Genomic DNA, 23,011 nt, shown 5'->3' with positions numbered 1-23,011 from the left:
GAACATATTTTAACTGTACCTGAAACATCTCCTCTTTGAAGGTAGCCCATTGTTCAGCTATAGTTTCAACCTTTTGTTCCAGTCTATCCAGCCCAACTCTGTTGTTGCCCCATTGAGGTTGGCTGTCCCCAACTAATTATTCTTACTCTGGATTGCTCATTCCCCTATTCTATCATCATCATAAACCTTGTGGTCAATTATCATTGTCTCCTAAATGTTTCCCTACTGACACTTGATATTTATGAAAGGGAAATGATAAATCTGTTTAAACTAAATTGAGGCTATAATAAATAGAGTAGATCAGAAGGAAATAGTGCACATAGTGATTTTAATTTTCAAAAAACATTCAATAAGATACTAAGAAGTTATGACACAAAATTAGGACTATGAGGCAATTCATTAACAAACAGAATAGTCATTTTCAGAATTACAGCTATAACTAATGTGGTACTGCAATGATCAGTGCTGAGGTTTAAGGTATTTACAATTAATATCAATGACTTAGATGAGAGGCTGCATATAATATATCCAAGTTTCTTGCTGACTTGAAGATAGAGGGAAAGTAAGCTGTGAGGAGGCTGCAAGGAAGCAGAAAGGTTTTTGTGAAGATTTGTAGCTCAGGTGCCGGTTGCAGTTGTTGTAGGTATGTTCACTGAGCTGGGAAGTCAGTTTTGCAGACATTTCGTCCCCTGTCCAGGTGCCCTTCCAGTTGCTGGTTCCGGTTGTTCGTTGCAGTGGTCGGTATACTGGGTCTAGGTCAATGTCTTTATTGATGGAGTCCATGGATCAGTGCCAAGCTTCTAGAAATTCTCTGGCTGTCCTCTGTTTGGCTTGTCCTAAAATTGCTGTGTTGTCCCAGTCCACATACATGAACATCAACTAGCCACTAAATGCCACAACCAGCTGTCCCTAGTAGCTATACACACAAACAACAAGAAGCACAAAATCAACTCGGACAACACAACAATAGTAGGACAAGCCAAACAGAGGACAGCCAGAGAATTTCTAGAAGCATGACACTCATCCATGGACCCCATCAATAAACTCATTGATTGAGACCCAATATACTGACCACTGCACCAAATATCCGGAAACAGTGGGAACAAAACCAAATAAGTTCCAACCGATGCAGTACAGCAGCACTTCACAGGAGGCTCCATAGCACTGAGGATGTCAACTGGAAAGAGGATGAACCGTCAGCAAACCCACTTCCCAGCTCGGCTGCAACAAAATAGGCAAGTTAGGTAAATGGGCAAGAGTGTAGCAGATGGAATGTAATATATACAAATGTGAAGTTGTTAACTTTGGTAAGAAAAATTGAAGAACAGAATATTTTGCAAAAGATAGAAGACTGAGAGATATTGGTATTTAGAAGGATCTGGTTGTTGTTGGACATGATTTGTACAAATTTAATACATCAGTACATCAAGCAGTTAGGCAAACAATGGAGTGTTAGCCTTTATGACAAAAGATTTGGAGTATGAGCAGTCTTTCTGCAATTGCTAAAGGTCTTAATGAGACTATAACTGGAATATTGTAACAAAAACAAAGCGCTAGAGAAACTCTGAGGGTCTCACAGTGTCTGTGGAGTGAGAAAAAGAGTTCATGTTACAAGTTCAGTATAAAATTCTCAGACTTGCAGCATTTAAGATTTTCTGGCAACAGTGGTTACCAATTCATCTAAATTGCTTTTGGTTGGTATTTTAATGTGATGAACCTTTTCACAGGAATGGGTTAATAAGTTCAGTAACACAGTAAGTGAGGTTCAACCTTGCTCACTTGTGTGTGGATATTGGAGTCTGTTTATGAAGTAAAAACAGAAGTTGCTGGAGAAATTCAGTAGGTCTGACAGCATCTGTGAGGGGAAAGCAGAGTTAACGTTTCGGGTCCAGTAACTCTTCTTCAGAACTGGACCTGAAATGTTAACTCTGCTTTCTCACCACAGATGCTGCCAGACCTACTGGGTTTGTTGAGCAACTTCACTTTTGTTTCAGATTTCCAGCATCTGCAGTACTTTATTTTATTTCTGGTCATGAAGTACTGTTTTCTAATCTACTGTCTTAACACTTTATATCAGGAAAGCTAGTTTAAGAAGTTAGTAACTTAAATATGAAATATCAGCATTAAAGTTCTGTAATTTTGGAAACTTGGCTGATGTCTTTAGAGTCTGGCACATGACATTCTATGTAGGTTATCATGTAAACTTGATGACGAGTACGACTCCTTCACCTTACTATGTCTCTGATACCCCAGAAAAAGCTCCCATAACATTCTTATGTCATTTCAATTTCTTCTCAAAGTATTCTGCAAGAGTTTTGAGTGACACATCTAATTTATATGAAATAGTGGTAATTTCTGGGCATTTCATGCTGTAAATCTGAAAGCACTAAGAACTAGATTAAGGCTTCTCAAAGTCAATGCAGAAGACTCATTCTTTCTGGTAAAAGAATGGTGCTAACTAGCATTAACCTGATTTTTGCACAAAGCAAAACTTTTCCACATAATTCTGTATTAGGCCATGATGAAGATGACCTTTCCTCAGGCCAATGTCCACCTCCTCAACTGGCTCAAACTGATGGGTAAGGATATGTTTTATTGTCGAGTGTTCCTTTGCATTGCAAAAGAAACTACCTCAATACTGATTTATTTCCTTCTACACTTTTGTGGCTGGGATCAGGGTTACATTTGGTGGAAAATTACAAATCTGTCTCATATTGTCCTTCTGACCCATTTAATTAAATTTTTTCTTTGCTAAGCAGGTTGGGAGTCCAACCTCTCTCTTAGCCCTCCTTTTATTCGTTAGAAGAAGGTTGAGAGGTGACTTAATAGAGACATATAAGGTAATCAGAGGGTTAGATAGGGTGGACAGGGAGAGCCTTTTTCCAAGTATGGTGACGGCGAGCACAAGGGGGTGATAGATATATGACAGATGTCAGAGGATGTTATCCTTCCACATTTCTCACACAGTGGAAGGATAACATTTATAGCTTGTGAATTTTTTTTCCCCAAAACCCAGAGGTAGTAGATTCGCCAACTTTAAGTACATTTAAGTTATCATTAGACAAGCATATGGACGTACATGGAATAGTGTAGGTTAGATGGGCATCAGATTGTTATGACAGGTCGGCGCAACATCGAGGACCGAAGGGCCTGTATGCGCTGTAATGTTCTATGTTCTAACACAGGAAAGTCCAAGCTGATGTATCTTCTTACTAAATTTCAGCTCTGGAGCACAGTTTCCAAGTTAGCAGTGAAATGGCATTGTCACTGTTCAGGTGCTTCCCTGGGAAAGTAACCCAATAAGGCATATTCTGGAGTTCTTGTGCCACAGTTCTTGTGTCTCTGCCTCTATACCAGGAGACCCAGGTTCAAGACCCCCTGCTTCAGAGCTATGTAACAACATCTCTGAACAGGTTGAGTAGAAAACATATTTTTTAAAAAAGCAAGACCAATTACAGGCTAATTGTCATTCTGGTTTGGGACTTCTGTAGTTTGCCAGTTACTTGGCTCTGCCAGTGGAGAGAGTATAGATTAACTCAATTTGAGGAAATTCCAAAGACTGTAATTAGTGCTTAGTCTGAAGCATGATAAAATGTCTCAAAATGAATCTGGAACACGCTGAAAGTGGATTTGCAATTTTTTTTTCAAAAAAATATTCAATGAAATAATTGCAAAAGACTTTCTTAGATGTTGGCAATTCTAGTGAACCTTCCATGTTTGTCTTCTATAAATATCCTTTACAAATGGAAATATTAGTCATCTTGTATCTGGAGAAAGAATAATTTATGTAACTCCAAGTGATCCAGGTCTGTGTCAGAAGAGTGAAATAGTGATTGTTTATTTTTGTTTCCATCCTCAAGAATTTTGAAATATGTTGAAAAGGTGACACATTAGCAAATTGAGGAATTCTAATGAATTCTAATGTAAGATTAAAGCACCTTACTTTAAATTGTGAATTTGACAAAATAAGAAAGTCTATCTGAAACTGATCACAGTGTAGTCTGACCTTGGATTTACGTGTTTAATAAGCACTCTGATTCCTACGTTCAGTTTTCAACACTTGTTATTGGATGTTTGGAGCCTTGACGGATTTATTTTATTTTTGAGGAGGCCAGTTGTATCTTGCCTCAACGAATCACAACTTGCGAAACAGTGAATGCAGCATTTAGGCCCTGAGCTATTAGTGCTGACTATTCTTGCAAAGAGGTTTAGTTCAGGTTGGGACTCTGTCCTTTTATTTCGAGAATACAAGTTCAAAACTCGATGATTTACTTTCCAGCTATTGCTGAGAAACATTTCTGAATAACCACATTTGTTTTTGACAGGTTGACCTTCACTTCATGAAGAAGATACCTACTGGAGCCGAAGCCTCTAATGTCTTGGTTGGCGAGTTAGACTTCCTGAAAAGACCAATTGTAGCTTTTGTGCGTCTTTCTCCAGCTATCCTTCTTACAGGACTTACTGAGGTTCCAATTCCTACCAGGCCAGTAGATGATTCACTTTTCTGTTGCTTTTCATGGAATGTTATAGTGCATGATTTCTGTTAGAATATTTTACCTTTTACATCTGAAATATTTGCATAGTTAATGATTTTACAACATCTAATGACTGTTATGGAGCAGTATCCCCCTCACCCCGAACAGCCAAAAGTTGAATCACTGGTTAGCCCAATTCTAAGTTTTATTGGTTAAGTTAGGAATATTGTCCAAAACCAACCAACTGAAATGGTGCTAGGGTTCTTTTAACATTCTTCTAAAACACTAGAACAAGCAGCATATAAAAGACAATACAGGACTGGAGTATCAGCCTTAATATGGACTGAAGCTAAATGCATGGGTCCCTGTGTGTGCCTGCATCCTTGTGTGTATTCATGTATACATGAGGACCCTTTAATTTGACAATGCCAGATGTGTATTCAGTTACATTTCTCACAAAGTGGAAGGATAACATTTATAGCTTGTGAATTTTTTTTTCCCAAAACCCAATGAAGCCCTCCTGATTTAATGCTGTTAGGACATCGGTTGAAGTTGTACCACAGCAGCTGATGGAATTTAAATTTAATTAAAATTGAAATTGAAAGGTAGTCCCAGTTAACACTCAACATTCATGAGGATGGTGGGTGGATCCACTCACAAAGTCTCCAGATTACTCAAGAACATTCACTCAATTCAGAGAAAAGTTGTTCTTATGAATAGAATGGATGGCATTGGTGAGGAGTTGCGGAGTGATTGTAACAAGGTCAGCTAGGGGGATTTCATGAGGCTGTTAGTCTGGGCCAATCAGGTAGCCCTGGCTGACTGTTATGAAGGTGTAGAAGCATACTGTACCTTTAAGAGAGTTGAAAGACTTAGAGAAGTACATAGAGTGCTGGAGAATTTACAATGTAACTTCTGGTTCAGAACAGCTAGCACTGGCTGGGTTGCCTGGAGACAAAAACAAATTCAAATTCGATCAATCAGTTTAAATTATACCCCAAAATACCAACCTCCAAGTTTGAATTTAGGATATTGACAATATTGAAACCCAATGAAACGATCCATGCTTTGGGGGTATAAGACTGGGGAAAATTTAACAGTTGGAGAGGAGAACCGCCAAGCCACCAGCTTGTACAGACTGCCTGAAAAATAGCTCTCTTAAAGGTACATTTATCTATCAATGACCTGTGAAACAGAAATCCTGAGGAAGAAGAAAATCTACAGAGGAGGATACAAAGGGAAGATTTGACAGCTGCCTGGCTTTGAAATCTGAATTTTGGTAAATCTTAATTGGGGGTTTATCAGACTAGTATTACAGAAGGGAAAGTGAAAGATAGATATTGTAGAAAGATTTGTAAATAGTTGTTAATTACTCCTTGTTATACTTTAAGAAATAAAGTTGTTACTTTTTACTTTAAATAGTTCTTGGCCTCTTGGAATTTCGCAGATTACAGCACAGGGTGAATCTTTTCTGTGTGGCTCGGGTTTAAATTAGCAGGGGGGTGAGGGGGGTGAGGGGGGTGGGGGCTTTACTGTGTGTCGTAACAGTTTGGGTTTTTTTTTGTCTCCAGGCAACCCAACCAGTGCTAGCTGTTCTGAATCAAAAACATTGTAAATTCTCCACCACTCTGTATGCTTCTCTAAGGCCTTCACAGGGTAAACCCGCCCCAACCCCACCCCCAGCTAATTTAAACCCGACACACAGAAAAGATTCACCCTGTGCTGTAATCTGTGAAAATTCGAGACGCCTAGGACTATTTTAAGTAAAAAGTAAGAAATTTATTTCTGAAAATTTAACAGAGAATAATTAACTAACAACTATTTACAACTCCTTCTACAATACCTATCTTTTACTTTCCCTTCTACAATACTAGTCTGATACAACCCCCGATTAAGATTTACCAAAATTCAAATTTTCCAGCTCCGCGAGCAACATGGCAGTCGGTAAAAACAAGAGGCTGATCAAGGGAGGCAAAAAGGGTGCTAAGAAGAAGATCATGGACCCCTTCTCCAAGAAGGATTGGTACGATGTTAAGGCTCCAGCGATGTTTGACATTAAGAATCTGGGCAAGACCTTGGTTACAGGGACTCAGGGAACTAAAATTGCCTCAGAAGGCTTAAAAGGCCATGTGTTTGAGCTGATTTGCAGAACGATGAAGTGACCTTCCACAAATTTAAGTTTATCGTGGAGGACGTTCAGGGCAAAAACTGTCTGACCAACTTCCATGGCATGGACGTAACACATGATAAGATGTGCTGTATGGTTAAAAGATGGCAGACCATGATTGAAGCCCACATTGATGTCAAAATACTTGCTTCACCTGTTTTGTGTTGGACTCACCAAGAAACACAGCAACCAGGTTCGTAAAACTTCCTAAACTCAACATCCACCAGAGGAAATACTCCATGCTCGAGAAAGAACTATTGAGTTTGGTACTGGTCTTACAACATTTTAATGTGTACGTCACGAACAATGTGTCGGAGGTGGTTGTGTATACGGATCACAATCCTCTTACATTCTTAGAACACTTTAAAGACAAGAATATGAGATTATTTCGTTGGAGTCTTATGTTACAGACTTTTAATTTAAAAATCGTACATGTTGCAAGAATATAATCGCAGATGCATTATCGCGGATTTAACTGATAAAGTTTAGATGAGATTTGTATTTATTTAATGTTATTTATATATATATATATATATATATATATATATGTGTACATGGGAGGAAGTTAAGGTGAACGTAGATTAAAGTTATCTGTATGTTAGGTTAATGTTCTTAAAGAATAGAAAAGAAATGAAGCCATATTTTCATTATGATGATTCATTTTTTTCTTAAGGGGGGGAAGGTGTTATGAAGGTGTAGAAGTGTACTGTATCTTTAAGAGAGTTGAAGGACTTAGAGAAGCACACAGAGTGCTGGAGAATTTAAAATGTAACTTTTGGTTCAGTGCTAGCTGTTCTGAAACAAAAGTTACATTGTAAATTCTCCAGCACTCTGTGTGCTTCTCTAAGTCCTTCAACTTTCTTAAAGGTACACTACACTTCTACACCTTCATCACACTGACAGATGGAGAACAGGGGAGTCAGACATCCTGCTCACTCTGAGAACTGGCTCTGAGGGAGCTGGATCAGAGTCAAGGACTCTCTACATGTAAATAAGGGTTACAGGGTACTGGCCCCTGTGGAGTTAGTTCAAACTGTTTCTCCAGTCATGGGTATACATTTCCTTCTGACAGTTTTATCAGTAAACCTGGGAAACAAAGGAGAGAACCAACCTGTAATTGGAGGAGTGGGGCGAGTGACAGCTTTCAGTGGGGAGGAATGGGGGATTGGGAAGCAAGACCATGCAATTGGGTGATGGTGAGGAGTAGAGAGTGGAGAGGAGCATGAGTAGGAATGAGGTGGGTCTGCAATGGGTGGAAAAGGTCTGAAAGGGGAGAGAGAGATGCTGCAGGGAAGGGAAAGTAGTTTAAAATTTTTCAACAATGGAATGCTCACTTAAAAGGGAAAAGGAATAATGAGGTAATACATTATTTGCAAATTAGTGTGAAGTCTCTTGATTAAAGCTGCAGCAGTTCAGCAAGTACTACCTGGGGGGAGATATAATGGGTGGGATTGCAATAGATGCTGTCAGTTGTGTAGTTTGAACTGTTTTGAACAGGTTTATTTTGTAAATATTTTTATTTTTTGTTATATCTCAAAGCATCTTGCAAACTGGATTATTTGTGGTGTAATGGCTGAGTTACAGACAATGTATTTTTGATTTATGTTTTTTTGATTGAAATGGAAAAAGGGGTGTTTTTCACTCAGTTAAGATGACTGGCAGAAAACTGTGAATTTGGTTTAACCCTCAATAAGATGCTGAGAGACACTCTGGTGTGCGAGATTAATGATGTAACCATGCAGAAACACCTGCTAGCTGAAGTCCAACTGGATTTCAAACAGGCACTATAACTGGCTTTAATATTGGAAAATGTGGCAAGTGGAGCATATGAGTTGCAGGGTATTCTGGTGGAAGTGGACATCCACACCATTCCAACTGAGCTTGGGGAACACCACTTGAGAAAAGGCAATTGCACAGCCTCACTCAGGAACATAACCTGAACAGAGGGACCCTCGGTCAGTCCACAGCAAAACCCCAAATCAAAACCAAGCCTCGGCCAAACAGTTAAAAGTTTCTTCAGGAACCAGGCTGGCAAGCCATTCTAGTTGCTGCTAGTAAGTGGACTCTAGAAAGCAAAAGAGTCCTACTGGACCTAAGTAGAGTAAGAGGCCAATATCCAGGAGAGTTCGTACCCTGAAAAGTCCACCTACGTATAATTTGGAACTGTTAAATTGCTTAGCAATATCAAAATCAGAACCAATCAAGATGACGTCCTGATAACCGAGAAGACTGATAAAGAACACTTAGAGAACTTGAATATATGCCTATGAATTTTTCTAAGACAGGCGTACGCCTAAGAAGGGAAGAAATGTGTGTTCCAGGCACCCCAAGTGACCTGCTTGGGCTCCAGGTTTGACAATCCTGCGTACACTCATTGGAAGATAAAGAGAGGGCAATCAAAGGTGCCTGGCTCCCATGTTTGTCCAGGAGCTTAGGTAATTTCTTGGGCTGGTAAATTATCATGGAAGGTTCACACATAACCTTACATCCATCCTGGAACCTTTGCATCAACCCCTAAAAAAGGGGTCTGCCTTAGAAATGGTCGCATAGACAGGCCATAGCTTAAGGGGAGGTGATGGCGTAGTGGTATTTTTATTGGACTTTTCTTTTAAAAGTATTTTTATTGAGAATTTTTCTCTTTACAAAATTATAAAATTACAAAAATATAATAATTTAAAATTGTAACAACAATGACAATGAACTAACTACTATCCTGCTCTACGAAACAAATCAAAACTACACTCACTACAAATCAATGAATAAGTAAATAAATACATACATAAATATCGCCACTCAACGCAACCACACCAAAGCTCCCAACCTTCAGGAGCATTAATTATTACACCCATATTTATCCGGGATTCTTCATCCCAGGGCACAAAGCTCACTAAACCTAATAATCTTGTCTAAACAAATGCCCTAATTAAAATGGCAAACAAGTCTGCTTCCAGATAATTCAAAAAGGTCTGCCATGTCTTATAAAAAAGTTCTGTTTTATGGTGCACCCTGTCTGTGAGGAAATCCAAAGAGATGTGTTCCATAATTAACTTACGCCACCCTAACAGGCCTGGAGGGTTCTCAGACACCCAGCACATCAGAATGTTCTTCCTCACACAGTAAGTGAGAATATTAAATAGCTTTTTCCCATGTACGCCTAAGGAAAATAAATTCAGCAGACTCAATAGAAGAGAGACTGGGTCTACCTTAATTTCGGTTCCCAACACCCCCTCTATTACTTCTGCCACAGCGCTCCAGTACCTATGAAGCTTGTGGCATGACCACAAACAATAAATGAGGGTACCTATGCTTATTTTACACTTGGGGCACATTAATGAGATGCTCCCTTTTTGAATTTCGCAAGACGATCTGGGGCCTAATGAACCTTAGGAAGAACCTTCAACTGCATAGCATGTGTCCTGTTACAGATCGAGATCTTTCTCACGTTTCCCAAATGTCCTCCCATGTCACTGAGGGGATCTCCACTCCCAACTCTTGCTCCCAGACCTCACATAGTTGCTCAATGTCATTCGAGGCACCGCACCCCAATAGGTAGTAAAGAGTACTAACCGAGTGAGTGCTTGCGGCATGAAGCACTCTCCTCTCTGTGTCAGACCTATAGGGGTTGGTCAAAAGTGTAATTTGTTTTGGATAATGTCCCTAACCTGAAAGTAACGAAAAAGATCCCTGCTGGGCAATCCATAATCGTGACTCATTTGGTTGAAGGACATCATGACCTCACACCCTCCCCCCCCCCCCCCCCCCAAACAGGTCTCCTAAACAGGAGACTCCCCTAGTTGCCCACAGTTTTGAATCCAGGGTCCATCATCCCTGGCTGGAATCCCGGCATGCCAACTATAGGGTGAGAAAGGAGGTTTCAGATAAACAGCCTTCACTCTGTCGCATTGCTGTCCATGCTTTGACTGTATTAATAATGATTGGATTCTGACAGTATTCCATAACTGTCCTCACCTTATCCATGAACAACAGGGGGCACTTTGCCTGAGAGGCCTCAATATCCAACCATATTATCTTCGGTCTTCACAAGCCCAGTTACTCACAAAGGAGAGAAGGGAGCTTAGTTGGTATCTCTTAATATCTGAAAAGTCTACTCCCCCCAACCCTTGGGGTAACTGCAATTTGGCAAGCTTACGAGGGACCGCTTGTGGCACCAAATAAAAGAACTAAGCTAACCAGTGAGTCTCCACAACATTTGCCTGGGAAACATCAGAGGGAGCATTCGCATGGGATGCAACAAATGAGGAAGGACATTCATTTTGATCAGAGCTATTCGAACTAATGAGGAGATTGGAAGGGCCTCCCAACTTTGAAGGTCTTGTCTAATCTTGTCAAGCAAGTGAGCAAAGTTAGCCTTAAATAACCAATCAAAGGTGGGAATAACAAAAATACCTAAATAAAGGAAACCCCCCGCAACCATTTAATGGGGAATCATGATCCACCTTTAATATCAGGTATTCCCTTAAGACCCCCCACGCGCATAGTCTCCGACTTTGCAAAATTGATCTTATATCCCAAAAAAAGAGCCAAATAAATTAATATGTTGTATTAAATGGGGTACAGAAACTGCCAGGTTTGATAAGAAGAGGAAAACATCATCTGCATGTAATTTTATGTGCCCTTGATCCCACTTCTGGGGCAGCTATGTTAGGGTCCTTACAGATCACCCCTGCCAGCGGCTCTATCACCAATGTAAACAGTAGCGGTAAGAGGGGACAACTTTGCCGACTGTCCCTACCAGTACCAAAATTACTGGATCTTACACCACTGGTGAGAACCGCAGCCAGAGGGTCACTATACAGGACCTCCACCCATCTGACAAAAACCTTACTTAGACCAAACTGTTCCAAAGAATAAAAAAGATATGGCCACTCCACCCAATCAAGTGCCTTCTCTGCCTCTAAAGAGATCACCAAACCCTGGACCAATTGTTGCTGACACACTTGGACTATATTCAGTAATCTTCAAATATTATTGGAGGACCTACGGCTCTTTTTAAAACCCATCTGATCCTCCTTTACAATATAGACAACACCTTCTCCAATCTCAACACAAGTGTCTTGGATAAAATTTTAAAGTTCGAATTTATCCGCAAGGTAGGTCTGTATGAAGCATAGTCCTCCGGGGTCTTCCCTTCCTTGAGAATGAGAGAGATGTTCACCTCTCTCAGGGATGGCGGGAGGCAGTCATGACTGTACGAATAGTTGTACATGTCCAGCATCGGCCCTGACAGGATATTTATAAATCTTTGTAGAATTCACTTGGGAGACCATCAGGGCCGGACATCTTACCCCTTTGGAACTGTCTTACTGCCTCCTGTATCTCTTGTCAAGGGAGTGTTAAGAAGAGACACCTGTTCCAAGGGGATCTGTTTAAAGGGGTCCTGATATCTTTTGAACAGCCGCATCAGAAATTTGGATTACCTAATGGTGATCTCTTTCGATACCTCCAAATTCGAGATTACATACAGAAGAAGACTACGTTATTAGAAGTCTTTATACATCAGATAGAGAATGTAGAGTGCTACTGGGGTAATAAAAATGCCTAAATATAAGAAACCCTCCAGGGACCAATGAAAGGCAAAATGGGATCTGTTCACTAAGCGGGGTATCATAGCAAGGCCACCCATTGGCATAGGCTCTGATTTTGAGAAATGTATTTTATAGCCTGAGAATGCGCTAAATGTATTAATAACTTGGATTAAGCGAGGTACGGACATCAGAGGATTACTGAGGAATAGAGAACATCATCTGCATAAAGGGTAATTTTATGTTTAACTGTACCAATCCTCGGGACCATTATATTAGGATCAGCCCGTATAGCTTCTGCTTGTGGCTCAATTATTAGCGTAAATAACAATGGCGAGAGAGGACATCCCTGACGGCAGCCCCTACCCACACTGAAGCTATCCAAACCTAATCCATTGGTAACCACAACTGCTTTGGGATCACTATACAATGTTGAGACCCATTTGGTAAACACCTTTCCAACGCCAAACCTTTCCAATGTGTAAAACAGATATGACCGTTCAACCCTGTCGAATATCTTTTCCACGTCTAATGAGACTACTACTCCAGGTATCTTTCCCTGATGGCAGGCTTGAATCACATTCAAAACCCTTCTAACATTATTGGATGATCTACGGCCCTTAATAAATCCTGTCTGATCCTCCTTTATGATGTGTGGCAGTACCCTTTCTAGTCTCAATGCTAACGTTTTAGAAAGGATTTAAAAATCTACATTTAGCAAGGATATTGGTCTGTATGACACGCAATCTTCTGGGTCCTTTTCTTTTTTGAGAATAAGAGAGATATTCGCCTCTTTCAGCGAAGGCGGGAGACAGCCCTGACTGTATGAGTAGTTTTACATGTCCATAAGTGGACCAGCTAATATTCCTGTAAATTCTTTATAGAATTCAGCTTGAAAGCCATCTGGGCCAGGTGCCTTACCGCTCTGAAGTTGCCTGATTGCGTCAAGTATTTCTTGGATTGTTAGGGGAACATTCAGGACCGATACCTGTTCCGGAGTTAGGTCCGGAAAGGTCAGGTTTTTAAAAAATGACTGCATCCTCCTTGCTCTGTCTTCGCAATCCTGCAATTTATATAAATCAGAATAAAATTTTCTAAAGATTGCATTAATCCTTTTATGATCATGAGTCAAAATACCCGTACTTTCCTTGATAGACGTAATAGTTTGAGGAGCCTTTTTCTTTCTTTGCGAGAAATGCTAAGTATCTACCAGGTTTATCGCCAAATTCATATAACCTTTGTTTTGCAAATAATATTTCCCTCTTAGCCGTTTGGGTAAGCGTGGTGTTTAGAGCTGTCCTAAGGGCCGTAATCCTTTGTAATTTAATAATAGGTCTATCAGCGTATGCTGTTTCAGCCGCTTTTAAACGAGCTTCGAGCAGACGCTGTTGTTCTCCCTTTAATTTTTTCAGGGTCGCTGAGAATGAAATGATCAAACCTCGTGCATAAGCTTTGATGGTCTCCCACATCATTGATGGGTTGCTAGCCATATCTGAATTAATTTCTAAAAAAGTTTTAAATTCTTGAGAGAAATACTTTATAAATTTACTATCTTTCATCAGGAAGGGATGCATACACCAACACCGGGGGGATGTCTCATTGTTCCTCGCCTTGATTTCCATATATACAGCAGCGTGATCAGAAATTGTTATACTGCCTATTTTACAGGATAATATGGAATTTTAAAAAATCGGGGGTCAAAAAACATATAGATTCTGGTATGACATTTATGTGGATTGGAGTAAAAAGAAAAATCTCTGCCCTGTGGATGAAGACATCTCCATACATCTACTAGTCCTAATTCTTTGTTCAAATCCACCAATTGTCTAGATCTGGGAGATACTCCTGCAGTACTCTTGGGAATCCTATCTATTTCCAGATCCATAATAAAATTAAAATCTCCCCCTATAATTGTATGACGAGCACCGAGAGCCATCAATTTTGGTAAGGCTTCCGTTATAAATTTAAAAGGATGTGCTGGGGGACAATACAGATTTAAGATTCCATATTCCTCTCCAGTCTCAACAAGTAATAATTAAATATAGTAATACAAAATAACAGGGGAAAACAACCCCGCTCCTATAGACAGAGATAAAATAGGATAAGGTAACCACCTCCCCCCACCTACATTAACTAGACCCCCCGGGCTATATATATATATATAAAAAAAGGGAAGAAAATCGCTAAGTAGAGAACAAATAAATAAACCTCTCTCCCCACCCCCTGAAGATAATATTAAACAGTAAGGTAATGAAAGGGATTAGTTTTTTTAAAAAAGGGGGTGTAAACTGGGGTGGAGGGAGAGCAAAACAACATCAATTAACTCTTATAATTTATCTAAGAGAGTCCAAAAATTCCTTGGCCTTCTCCAGCGATCCGAAGTTATACATGGACCCTTCATGGCTAAAGCGTAGCATTGCTGGGTAGTGCAAGGAGTACTGAATATTTAAGTCTCTTAAACACTTCTTCGCTTCGTCAAACGCCTTCCTCTTTCGGACCAGAGCTGGGGAAAAGTCCTGGAATAACATAATCTTGGATCCTTTATAAATCATGGCTTGGGGATCTTTTCCAAGATTTCTGGAGACTTCTAGGAGTATCTGCCTCTCCTTATAGCTCTGCAGCCAGAACAGGACCGGGCGGGGGCGCTGGTTCGAGCCGAGCCCGCATATTGCAACCCGGTAGGCCCATTCCACCTTTACCTGGCCTGATCCAGCCTCCAGATTTAAAAGCTGTGGAAGCCACTGTTCGAGAAACGCTGTAAGCTGGCCTTCCTCTTCCCGTGCAGAAAGGCCCACCAAACGAATATTTTTTCAACGACCTTGATTCTCGAGGTCGTCGATGTGATTTTCCAAGGTCCGAACTCGCTGTTCGAGAGTCCAGACCCGATCCACGGCTGATTCTGCTATACTCTCGGACGTCACGGCCTTTAGCTCCACCCCTCCAACTCGGTGCTTGATTTCCTCGATGTCTCGGTCGTGCTTTTGTAGCGCGGCCGAGAGTGAATTCCATCGGCTCCGGGACTCTTCAATGAAGGCGTCGATCTTCGCATCGCGTTTAGAGATTATTTCCACGAGGCTCGCCACCGTAGGTAAGTCCCCCGGGGCGGCTGCGGACGTCTCTGCTGCAGCTGGGGAGGGTGGGGGAGGGGTTCCTTCCTGCTGAGAACTGCGGGCTCCCTTCCCTTCAGTCATTTTTACAGGAGATTAGATTGTTTAAATTCAGTACTGAGCAACTAATTACATTAAGTGAAAACTATTTTAAGTGATTTGGTGAGTGTGGAGGAGGAGGGTGGCCTACTTTGCCCACGTCTTGAGAGGAGCACTATAGACTCAGACTTGCTAGGTCGCCACCATCTTGGATCCCCCGTTCCGTTGCCCTTAATCTCAATCTCCAAACACATTGCTGCATGATCAGAAATGGCAATGTTTCCAATTTTACAAGACCTCACCGAATCCAGAAAGCCTGAGGGAGCTAAAAAAAAAAGTCAATCCTGGTATGACACTTGTGCGGATTAGAGAAAAAGGTAAAGTCCCTACCCATGGGGTAGACACATCTCCAAACGTCCACCAGTCCCAATTCCATGCATAAGTCAACCAGTTGCTTGGATTGTGGAGAGATATTTGGGGGACCTTTGGGCATTCTGTCCACTGTGGGGTCCATGAGGCAATTAAAATCTCCCCCTATGATAGTGTGTCGTGTTTCAAGGGCAATCAACTTAGAAAGTGCATCAATCAGGAATTTGAGGGGGTGTGCCGGGAGACAGTAAACATTTAGGAATCCATACATTTTCACCATGTATTAAAGCTTTAAGGATTACAAACCGTCCATATTCATCTTTAACTTGATCTTATAACTTAAAAGAGAGACTCTTCTGGACAAGCATGGCCTTTCCCCTGCTTTTAGTGTTAAAGAATGAAAAAAACACTTGATCAAACCCACCCTGCTGTAACTTTAGGTGCTCCTTATTATCAAGATGGGTTTCTTGCAGCAGGGTAATATCAACCCTCTTCTTCCTGAGACTCGGAAGTAGGTTTTTTTTCTCTTGGCCAGCGAGTGACTCCCCTTAATAATCCAGGTACACCATTTAAGGAGACACTTAGCCATATCCCTCTATAACAACCCTTGAAATCCCAAGAGGAAGAACCCTACTCACAATGAGCCAAGTGTAAATAAATGGAGACTCACGAAGTCTAAAAAAACTACAAAAAACTAAAACCAAGTTAACACTAAGTCTATGTTAACAAAACTTTCAAAAGCTACCTCTACTAGAAACCAACAAACTAAACCAATTACAACATACAAAAAACACTTGATGGGAGACTCTATCCCCCTGCCCACAGGGGGCACTTACACTACCCGCATACACTTCCATAACTCCTTATAGCTTGAGCCATGCCCCAAACTCAGGTGAAGAATAAAAGAAATAGATAATGTGGACAAAGGAATCAAAAGTGGGCACTTCACACATCCCCAACCCTACATTGAACTCAATTGTCACTAGGAAGAAACAAAGCAACAACATTTTCTGTAATAAAATAATAAAGGAAAAGGAGAAGTACACGAGGAAGAGAAAAAAAAAGGTAAAAGAAAGGAGAGTCATTATTGTCCATGTTCTTTGGACCATCCAGCCTATTTCAAAGTGTCCAGAAAGTTCTTTGCTTTTCCTGAGGAGTCAAACACATGCACGGACCCTTCGTGGTTAAAAGGGAATACCGCCAGGTACCTTATGTAATATTGAATATCCAGATCCCTAAATCTCTTCTACATCTCAGCAAAGAATCTCTTGCGGATCATGGCTGCAGAAAAGTCCTAAAAAATAATCTTTGATCCCTTATAAATTGGAGCCTGTGGATCATTTCCCTGCGATCTGGAGGCTTCCATTACCTTTTATTTTTCCCTATAGGACTGGAATCGCACAGGACTGGGCGGGGGCGCTGGTCCGAACTGGGCCTGTGCACCGCCACTTAGTGAGCTCTCTCAATCTGCACCTAGCCTGCCTTGGCCTCCCAACCCAGAAATCACAGCAGCCATCGTTCAAAGAGATTGGCTGGCTGCGCATCTTCCTCTCGCTCCACCACCCAGATGTTTTTTCTTCGACCTCTATTCTTGAGGTTGTTGACCTGTTCTACCGAGGCCCATACCTGCTTCTCCAGGGCCTGGATACATCCTGCCGAGGACTTGACCACTGTCTCTGATGTCGTGGTCCACTGCTTGACCTCCTCCACTCACTTCCCGAGACTCTGTAGCTCCTGCTCATGCTTCTGCAGCATGGCCAAGATCAGTTGCAGCCTGGTGCAATTCTCTCCAATCGATGCCTCAGAGTTTCACAAACACTGCAGCCATGCCTTGTTGAGTAGGTGAGTCCATTGGGATTCATGACCGATGCTGCAGGAGAATGTCCTGCCTGTTGCAATTTATTTGGTCCTTTGTCTCTAGTCATCTTCCCTTACTAAAACGAAAAGGTATGTAGCAATTCTACTGATATTAAACTATCAATTTTCTTCAAAATAGCTTAGATGGGGAGGGTAAAAGCACCACTTCGTCTGTGTTATTGTGCAGAGCTCAGCAAGGCAGGCCTGTTAGATTGCCACCATCTTTGTTAATCCAGAGACCTAAGTAATGCTCTGAGGAGCTGGGTTCAAATCCTGCCACAGCACATGGTAGAATTTGAATTCGATAAAAACCTGGAATTAAGAGTCTACTGATGACCATGAAATCATTATTGATTGTTGAAAAAAAACATATCTGGTTCACTAATGTCCTTCAAGGACCATAAGTGTGCCCACATAGAAAAAGAAGGATTGGTGGTTGTATTTGGAGTCAGGAAGTTCCACCGATACCTTTACAAGCATAAATTCATGGTAATCATGGAGCACAAAAGGCGGTACGGTGGCTCAGTGGTTACCACTGCTGCCTCACAGTGCCAGGGACCTGGGTTCGATTCCCGCCTTGGGTGAATGTCTGTGTGGATTACCTCCACGTACTCTGGTCACCTCCCACAATCCAAAGATATGTAGGTCAGGTGAATTGGCCATGCTAAATTGCCCGTAGTGATAGGTGCATTAGTCAGGGGTAAATATAGAGTAAAGGAATGGGTCTGGGTGGGTTACTCTTCAGAGGGTTGGTGTGGACTTGTTGGGACAAATGGCCCAATAGGGAATTGAATCTAATCTAATAAAGCCCTACTTGATCTGTTTCAAGAGGATGAGGTAGTGCCGCCCATTGCTTCGGGCCACATTCAGCAGTGGGCTGCAATACTAAATGCTTATAGTTACAAATTAGTGCACCATCCAGGAGGCCAAGTAACGAATGCGGATGCATTGAACCACCTGCTGCTAGCAGATATACCATCAGTGGTGCCCCCAATGGTAGGATCTGTAACCAAATTAAATTTTCTGGCCACTCTCCCAGCTAACAATATCAGATCTTGGACACTGACAGATCGAGTCCTTTCCAAATTGAAACAGCTGGTATTAATGAGGAGACCAAAGTGCCGTGACAACTAGAGTCAAAACCTTTTTGGACCCAGAGAGACCAGCTCACAGTAGAGGATGGCATATTGTTATGGGGAGTGAGAGTGATTGTCCTGAACAAAGGTCGCCATCAAATTCCAAAGGTTGCTACTTTCATTTCAAAGGACAAGGGCAGCAGATGCATGGGAATATCACCATCTTCAAGTTCCTCTCCAAGCCACTCACCACCCTGACTTGGAAATATATTGGTGTTCCTTCACGGTCGCTGGGTCAAAATCCTGGAATTCTCTCCTGAAGGGCACTGTGAGTCAACCCACAGCAGGTGGACTGCAGTGGTTCAAGAAGGCAGTTCACTACCACCTTCTCAAGGGCAACTAGGGATGGGCAATAAATGCTGGTCAGCCAGCGATGCCCACATCCCACAAATGAATTAAAAAATAATTTAGTGCTGGCTGAACCCCACAAGTATCAGCTAGGGGTTTCCAAAATGAAAATGTTGATGAGAAGTTATGTCTTGTGGCCAGGATTAGATGCAGACATAGCTGCATGGGTGGGACAGTGCCCAGATTGCCAATAAGGACAAAAATTACCACCATCAGCTTCTCCACATTCGTGGGAATGGCTGGGTAAATCCTGGACTCAACAAACTATCCGGGTCCTTTAATCAGGTTCAATGTTCTTAGTCGTTGTAGATGCCCACTCAAAGTGGTTGGACATGCAGAGGTTCCATTAGTCAAACACAGGGATGACGCTAGAAAGAAGTTTGGGATTTGACATGTAAGGACAGCTCCTTACTACCCATCATCCAATGGTCTGACAGAAAGAGCAGTCAAAACTTTGAAGGCTGGATTGAAGAAACACCCTACAGCTTCACTGGATACCAAACTGTCCTGGTTCTTGTTTGTTTTGTAAATATATTTATTAGCAAATTTTTTTTAACTTTACACACATATAAAACTATTGAAAAATACAATCATAACAAATATCAGTATAATAAAAAGAAAAAAAAACACAAATTATAATAAAACTACTGTCTACTAACTACTAACCTACCCTATAATACAAAACAAACCCTAACACTGTGCAAAGCAACACCAAAAAAAAGAAAGAAAAGCAAAAAAAAACAAAAAAAATCACAAAATATAGAACAACTCTGCTCAACGCAAAGCTCCCAAACAAAAGAATGGGAGCATTGTATATATACCCGTATTAACTCAGGAGACCCCCTGCAGGGCCCAGGGCTTGACAAATCTAATTATCCTGGTTAAACAAACACCCTAGTTAAGACAACTGACAAATCTATATCCAAATAACTCAAGTAGGGCTGCCATGTCTTATAAAAATGGTCTGTTGTGTGGTGCACCATGTTTGTAAAAACGTCCAAAGGAATGTGCTCCATAATTAATTTCTGCCATCCCAGCAAGCCCGGCGAGTTCGCAGACACCCAGTTCATCAGAATATTCTTCCATACACAGTGTGCACGGATATTAAATAGTTTCTTCCCATGCCCGTTGAAAGATGGTAAATTTGGTAGACCTAAGAGGAGAGATATCGGGTCTACTTTGACTTCAGTCCTCAATACCCTCCCAATCTCTCCCGCTACAATGTTCCAATAAACACTGAGCCTGTAGCATGTCCAGAAGCAATGGGTAAGAGTACCTACATTTATTTTACATTTGGCGAACACTGAAATGCCCCTTTTTTAAACTTCACCAGATGGTCTGGTGCCAGATGAGCCCTGTGCAGAACTTCTAACTGTGTAGTGCATGTCCTATTACAGATTGAGATCTTTCGAGTATTCTCCCATGTTTCAGAAGAGATCTCCACTCCCAGCTCTTGCTCCCATGCCTCACATAACCAGTTAATATCCTGCCAGGCCCTGCCACCCAGCAGGCGATAGAGGGCACTAACCGAAGGGGTGCTTGTGGAACGTGGCAACAACCTCTCTGTATCGGGCTTAAGGGGCTGAGTGAGAAGCATAGTCTTCTTCTGGATGAAATCCCTAACCTCCATTTTGACAGAGTGGCGAGGAGAGAAGGTGGAGTGAAGCGAGGGCTGCCGGGGAGGGTAAGTTTTCCCACTTAAAAAGGACTTACCTTGGGAGTCGGGCCTCCATTTTGACAGAGTGGCGAGGAGAGAAGGTGGAGTGAAGCGAGGGCTGCCGGGGAAGGTAAGTTTTCCCACTTAAAAAGGGACTTACCTTGGGAGTCGGGCCTCCATTTTGACAGAGTGGCGAGGAGAGAAGGTGGAGTGAAGCAAGGACTGCCGGGAAAGGTAAGGGCTTAATTTATATTTGGGCAGTGGCTAAACCCGAGATACTACAGGTGTAGTATCTCCCTCCTGCCCCCCTCCTCTAACCAGAAGAAAAAGACTCTTTAAGGTAAGGCTTTTATTTTTTTCTTTATCTTTCTTTTTCATTTATTTAAGTGCATTGTTTGGTTTTAGTTAGTTCATTCAAAGCTAAGCTTACAATGGCAGGGGAACTCAGACCTGTGGCATGTGCCTCTTGCTTGATGTGAGGGCTTAGGAATGGGTCTGACATTCCTGACTCTTACACTTGCAAGAATTGTGTCCAGGTGCAGCTCTTGTTTGACCGCATGACGGCTCTGGAGCTGTGGATGGACTCACTGTGGAGCATCCGCGATGCTGAGGAGGTCGTAGATAGCACATTTAGTGAACTGGTCACACCGCAGATTTGCTGAGGGAGACAGTGAATGGGTGACCAAAAGACAAAAAAAAAGTAGGAAGGCAATCCAGGTGTCCCCTGTGGTCATCTCCCTCCAAAACAGGCATACCGTTTTGGATACTGTTGGGGGAGATGGCTCACCAGGGGAGGGCAGCAGTTGCCAGGATCATGGCACCGTGGCGGGCACTGCTGTTCAGAAGGGCGGGAGAAAGACTTGTAGGGCCATAGTCGTAGGGGATTCTATTGTGAGGGGAGTAGATATGCGATTCTGTGGCCAAAAACGGGACTCCCGGATGGTATGTTGCCTCCCAGGTGCTCGGGTCAGGGATGTCACCGATCGGCTGCAGAACATTCTGCAGCCGATGAACAGCCAGTTGTCTTGGTGCATATAGGCACCAACGATATAAGTAGAAAACGAGATGAGGTCTTGAAAGAAGATTTCAGGGAACTGGGAGAGAAGTTAAAGAGGAGGACCTCAAAGGTAGTGATCTCAGGATTACTACTAGTGCCACGTGCTAGCCAGCGTAGAAATGAAAAAATAGGCAGGATGAACACGTGGCTTGAGAGATGGTGTAGGAGGGAGAGGTTCAGATTTGTTGGATATTGGGACCGGCTCTGGGGAAGGTGGGACTATTACAAAATGGACGGGCTACATCTGAACCAGACCGGAACCAATGTCCTTGGGGGAGTTTTTGCTACTGCTGTTGGGGAGGTTTTAAACTAATGTGGCAGGGGGCTGGGAACTAGAAGAGAAAATAAGTAGGCAGTGAGGTGGAGTCTGGAGACTGTAAGAATCATGAAGATAGCATTAATAAAGGGAAGAGTAGGCAGAGAGCAGATGAGCGCAAAAAAACTGGTGGCTTGAAATGCATCTACTTTAATGCAAGGAGTATAGTGTGTAAGACAGATGAACTTAGGGCTTGGATTGGTTCCTGGGAGTATGATGTTATTGCAATCACAGAGACTTGGTTGAAGGAAGGGCATGATGATTGGCAATTAAATGTTCCAGGATATAGATGCTTCAGACAAGACAGGGAGGGAAGTAAAAGGGGGAGTGGAGTTGCATTGCTGGTTAAGGACAATATCACGGCTGTGCTAAAGGAGCACACTATGGAGGTCTTGGGTAGTGAGGCAATATGGGTGGAGCTGAGAAATAAGAAGGGTGCAGTCACACTGTTGGGGCTGTATTACAGGCCTCCCAACAGTGAGGGTGAGGTAGAAGAACAAATAGGTAAACAGATTATGGAAAGATGTAGAGGCAATAGGGTAGTGGTGATGTGAGATTTTAATTTTCCCAACATTGACTGGAATACACTTAACGTCAGAGGTCTGGATGGGGTAGAATTTGTAAGAAGCGTCCAGGAGAGTTTTCTAGAGCAGTATGTCAATAGTCCGACGAGGAAAGGGGCCATATTGGACCTGGTACAGGGGAAAGAGCCAGGACAGGTGGTAGAAGTTGCGGTGGGGGATTTCTTTGGCAACAGTGACCACAATTCTGTAAGTTTTAGAATACTCGTAGATAAAGAAGAGAGTGGTACTAAGGGAAGAGTACTAAACTGGGCCAAGGCTAATTATATCAAAATTAGGCAGGAGCTCAGAAATGTGGATTGGACACAGCTATTTGAAGGGAAGTCCACATTTGATATGTGGGAGGCTTTCAAAGATAG

At 42.1% G+C, this 23,011-nt stretch overlaps 1 protein-coding gene across 5 annotated transcripts in view; it reads left to right on the top strand.

Moving 5' to 3' along the window:
* Positions 1-23,011, top strand: part of LOC122543353 (electroneutral sodium bicarbonate exchanger 1-like) — a 264,715-nt gene that overhangs the window by 74,503 nt on the left and 167,201 nt on the right. For 4 of the 5 annotated variants that reach the window (XM_043681942.1, XM_043681941.1, XM_043681940.1 and 1 more), the window contains exon 6: positions 4,326-4,483. In XM_043681942.1, the coding sequence (XP_043537877.1) occupies positions 4,326-4,483 (158 nt within the window). Of the gene's footprint in view, positions 1-4,325; positions 4,484-6,396; positions 6,886-23,011 lie in introns of those variants that run through there. The other variant, XM_043681946.1, reaches the window with a different exon arrangement.

Source organism: Chiloscyllium plagiosum, chromosome 43 (assembly GCF_004010195.1).
Source record: "Chiloscyllium plagiosum isolate BGI_BamShark_2017 chromosome 43, ASM401019v2, whole genome shotgun sequence".
Lineage (NCBI taxonomy): Eukaryota > Metazoa > Chordata > Chondrichthyes > Orectolobiformes > Hemiscylliidae > Chiloscyllium > Chiloscyllium plagiosum.
This window is presented reverse-complemented; position numbering and strand designations above follow the sequence as displayed.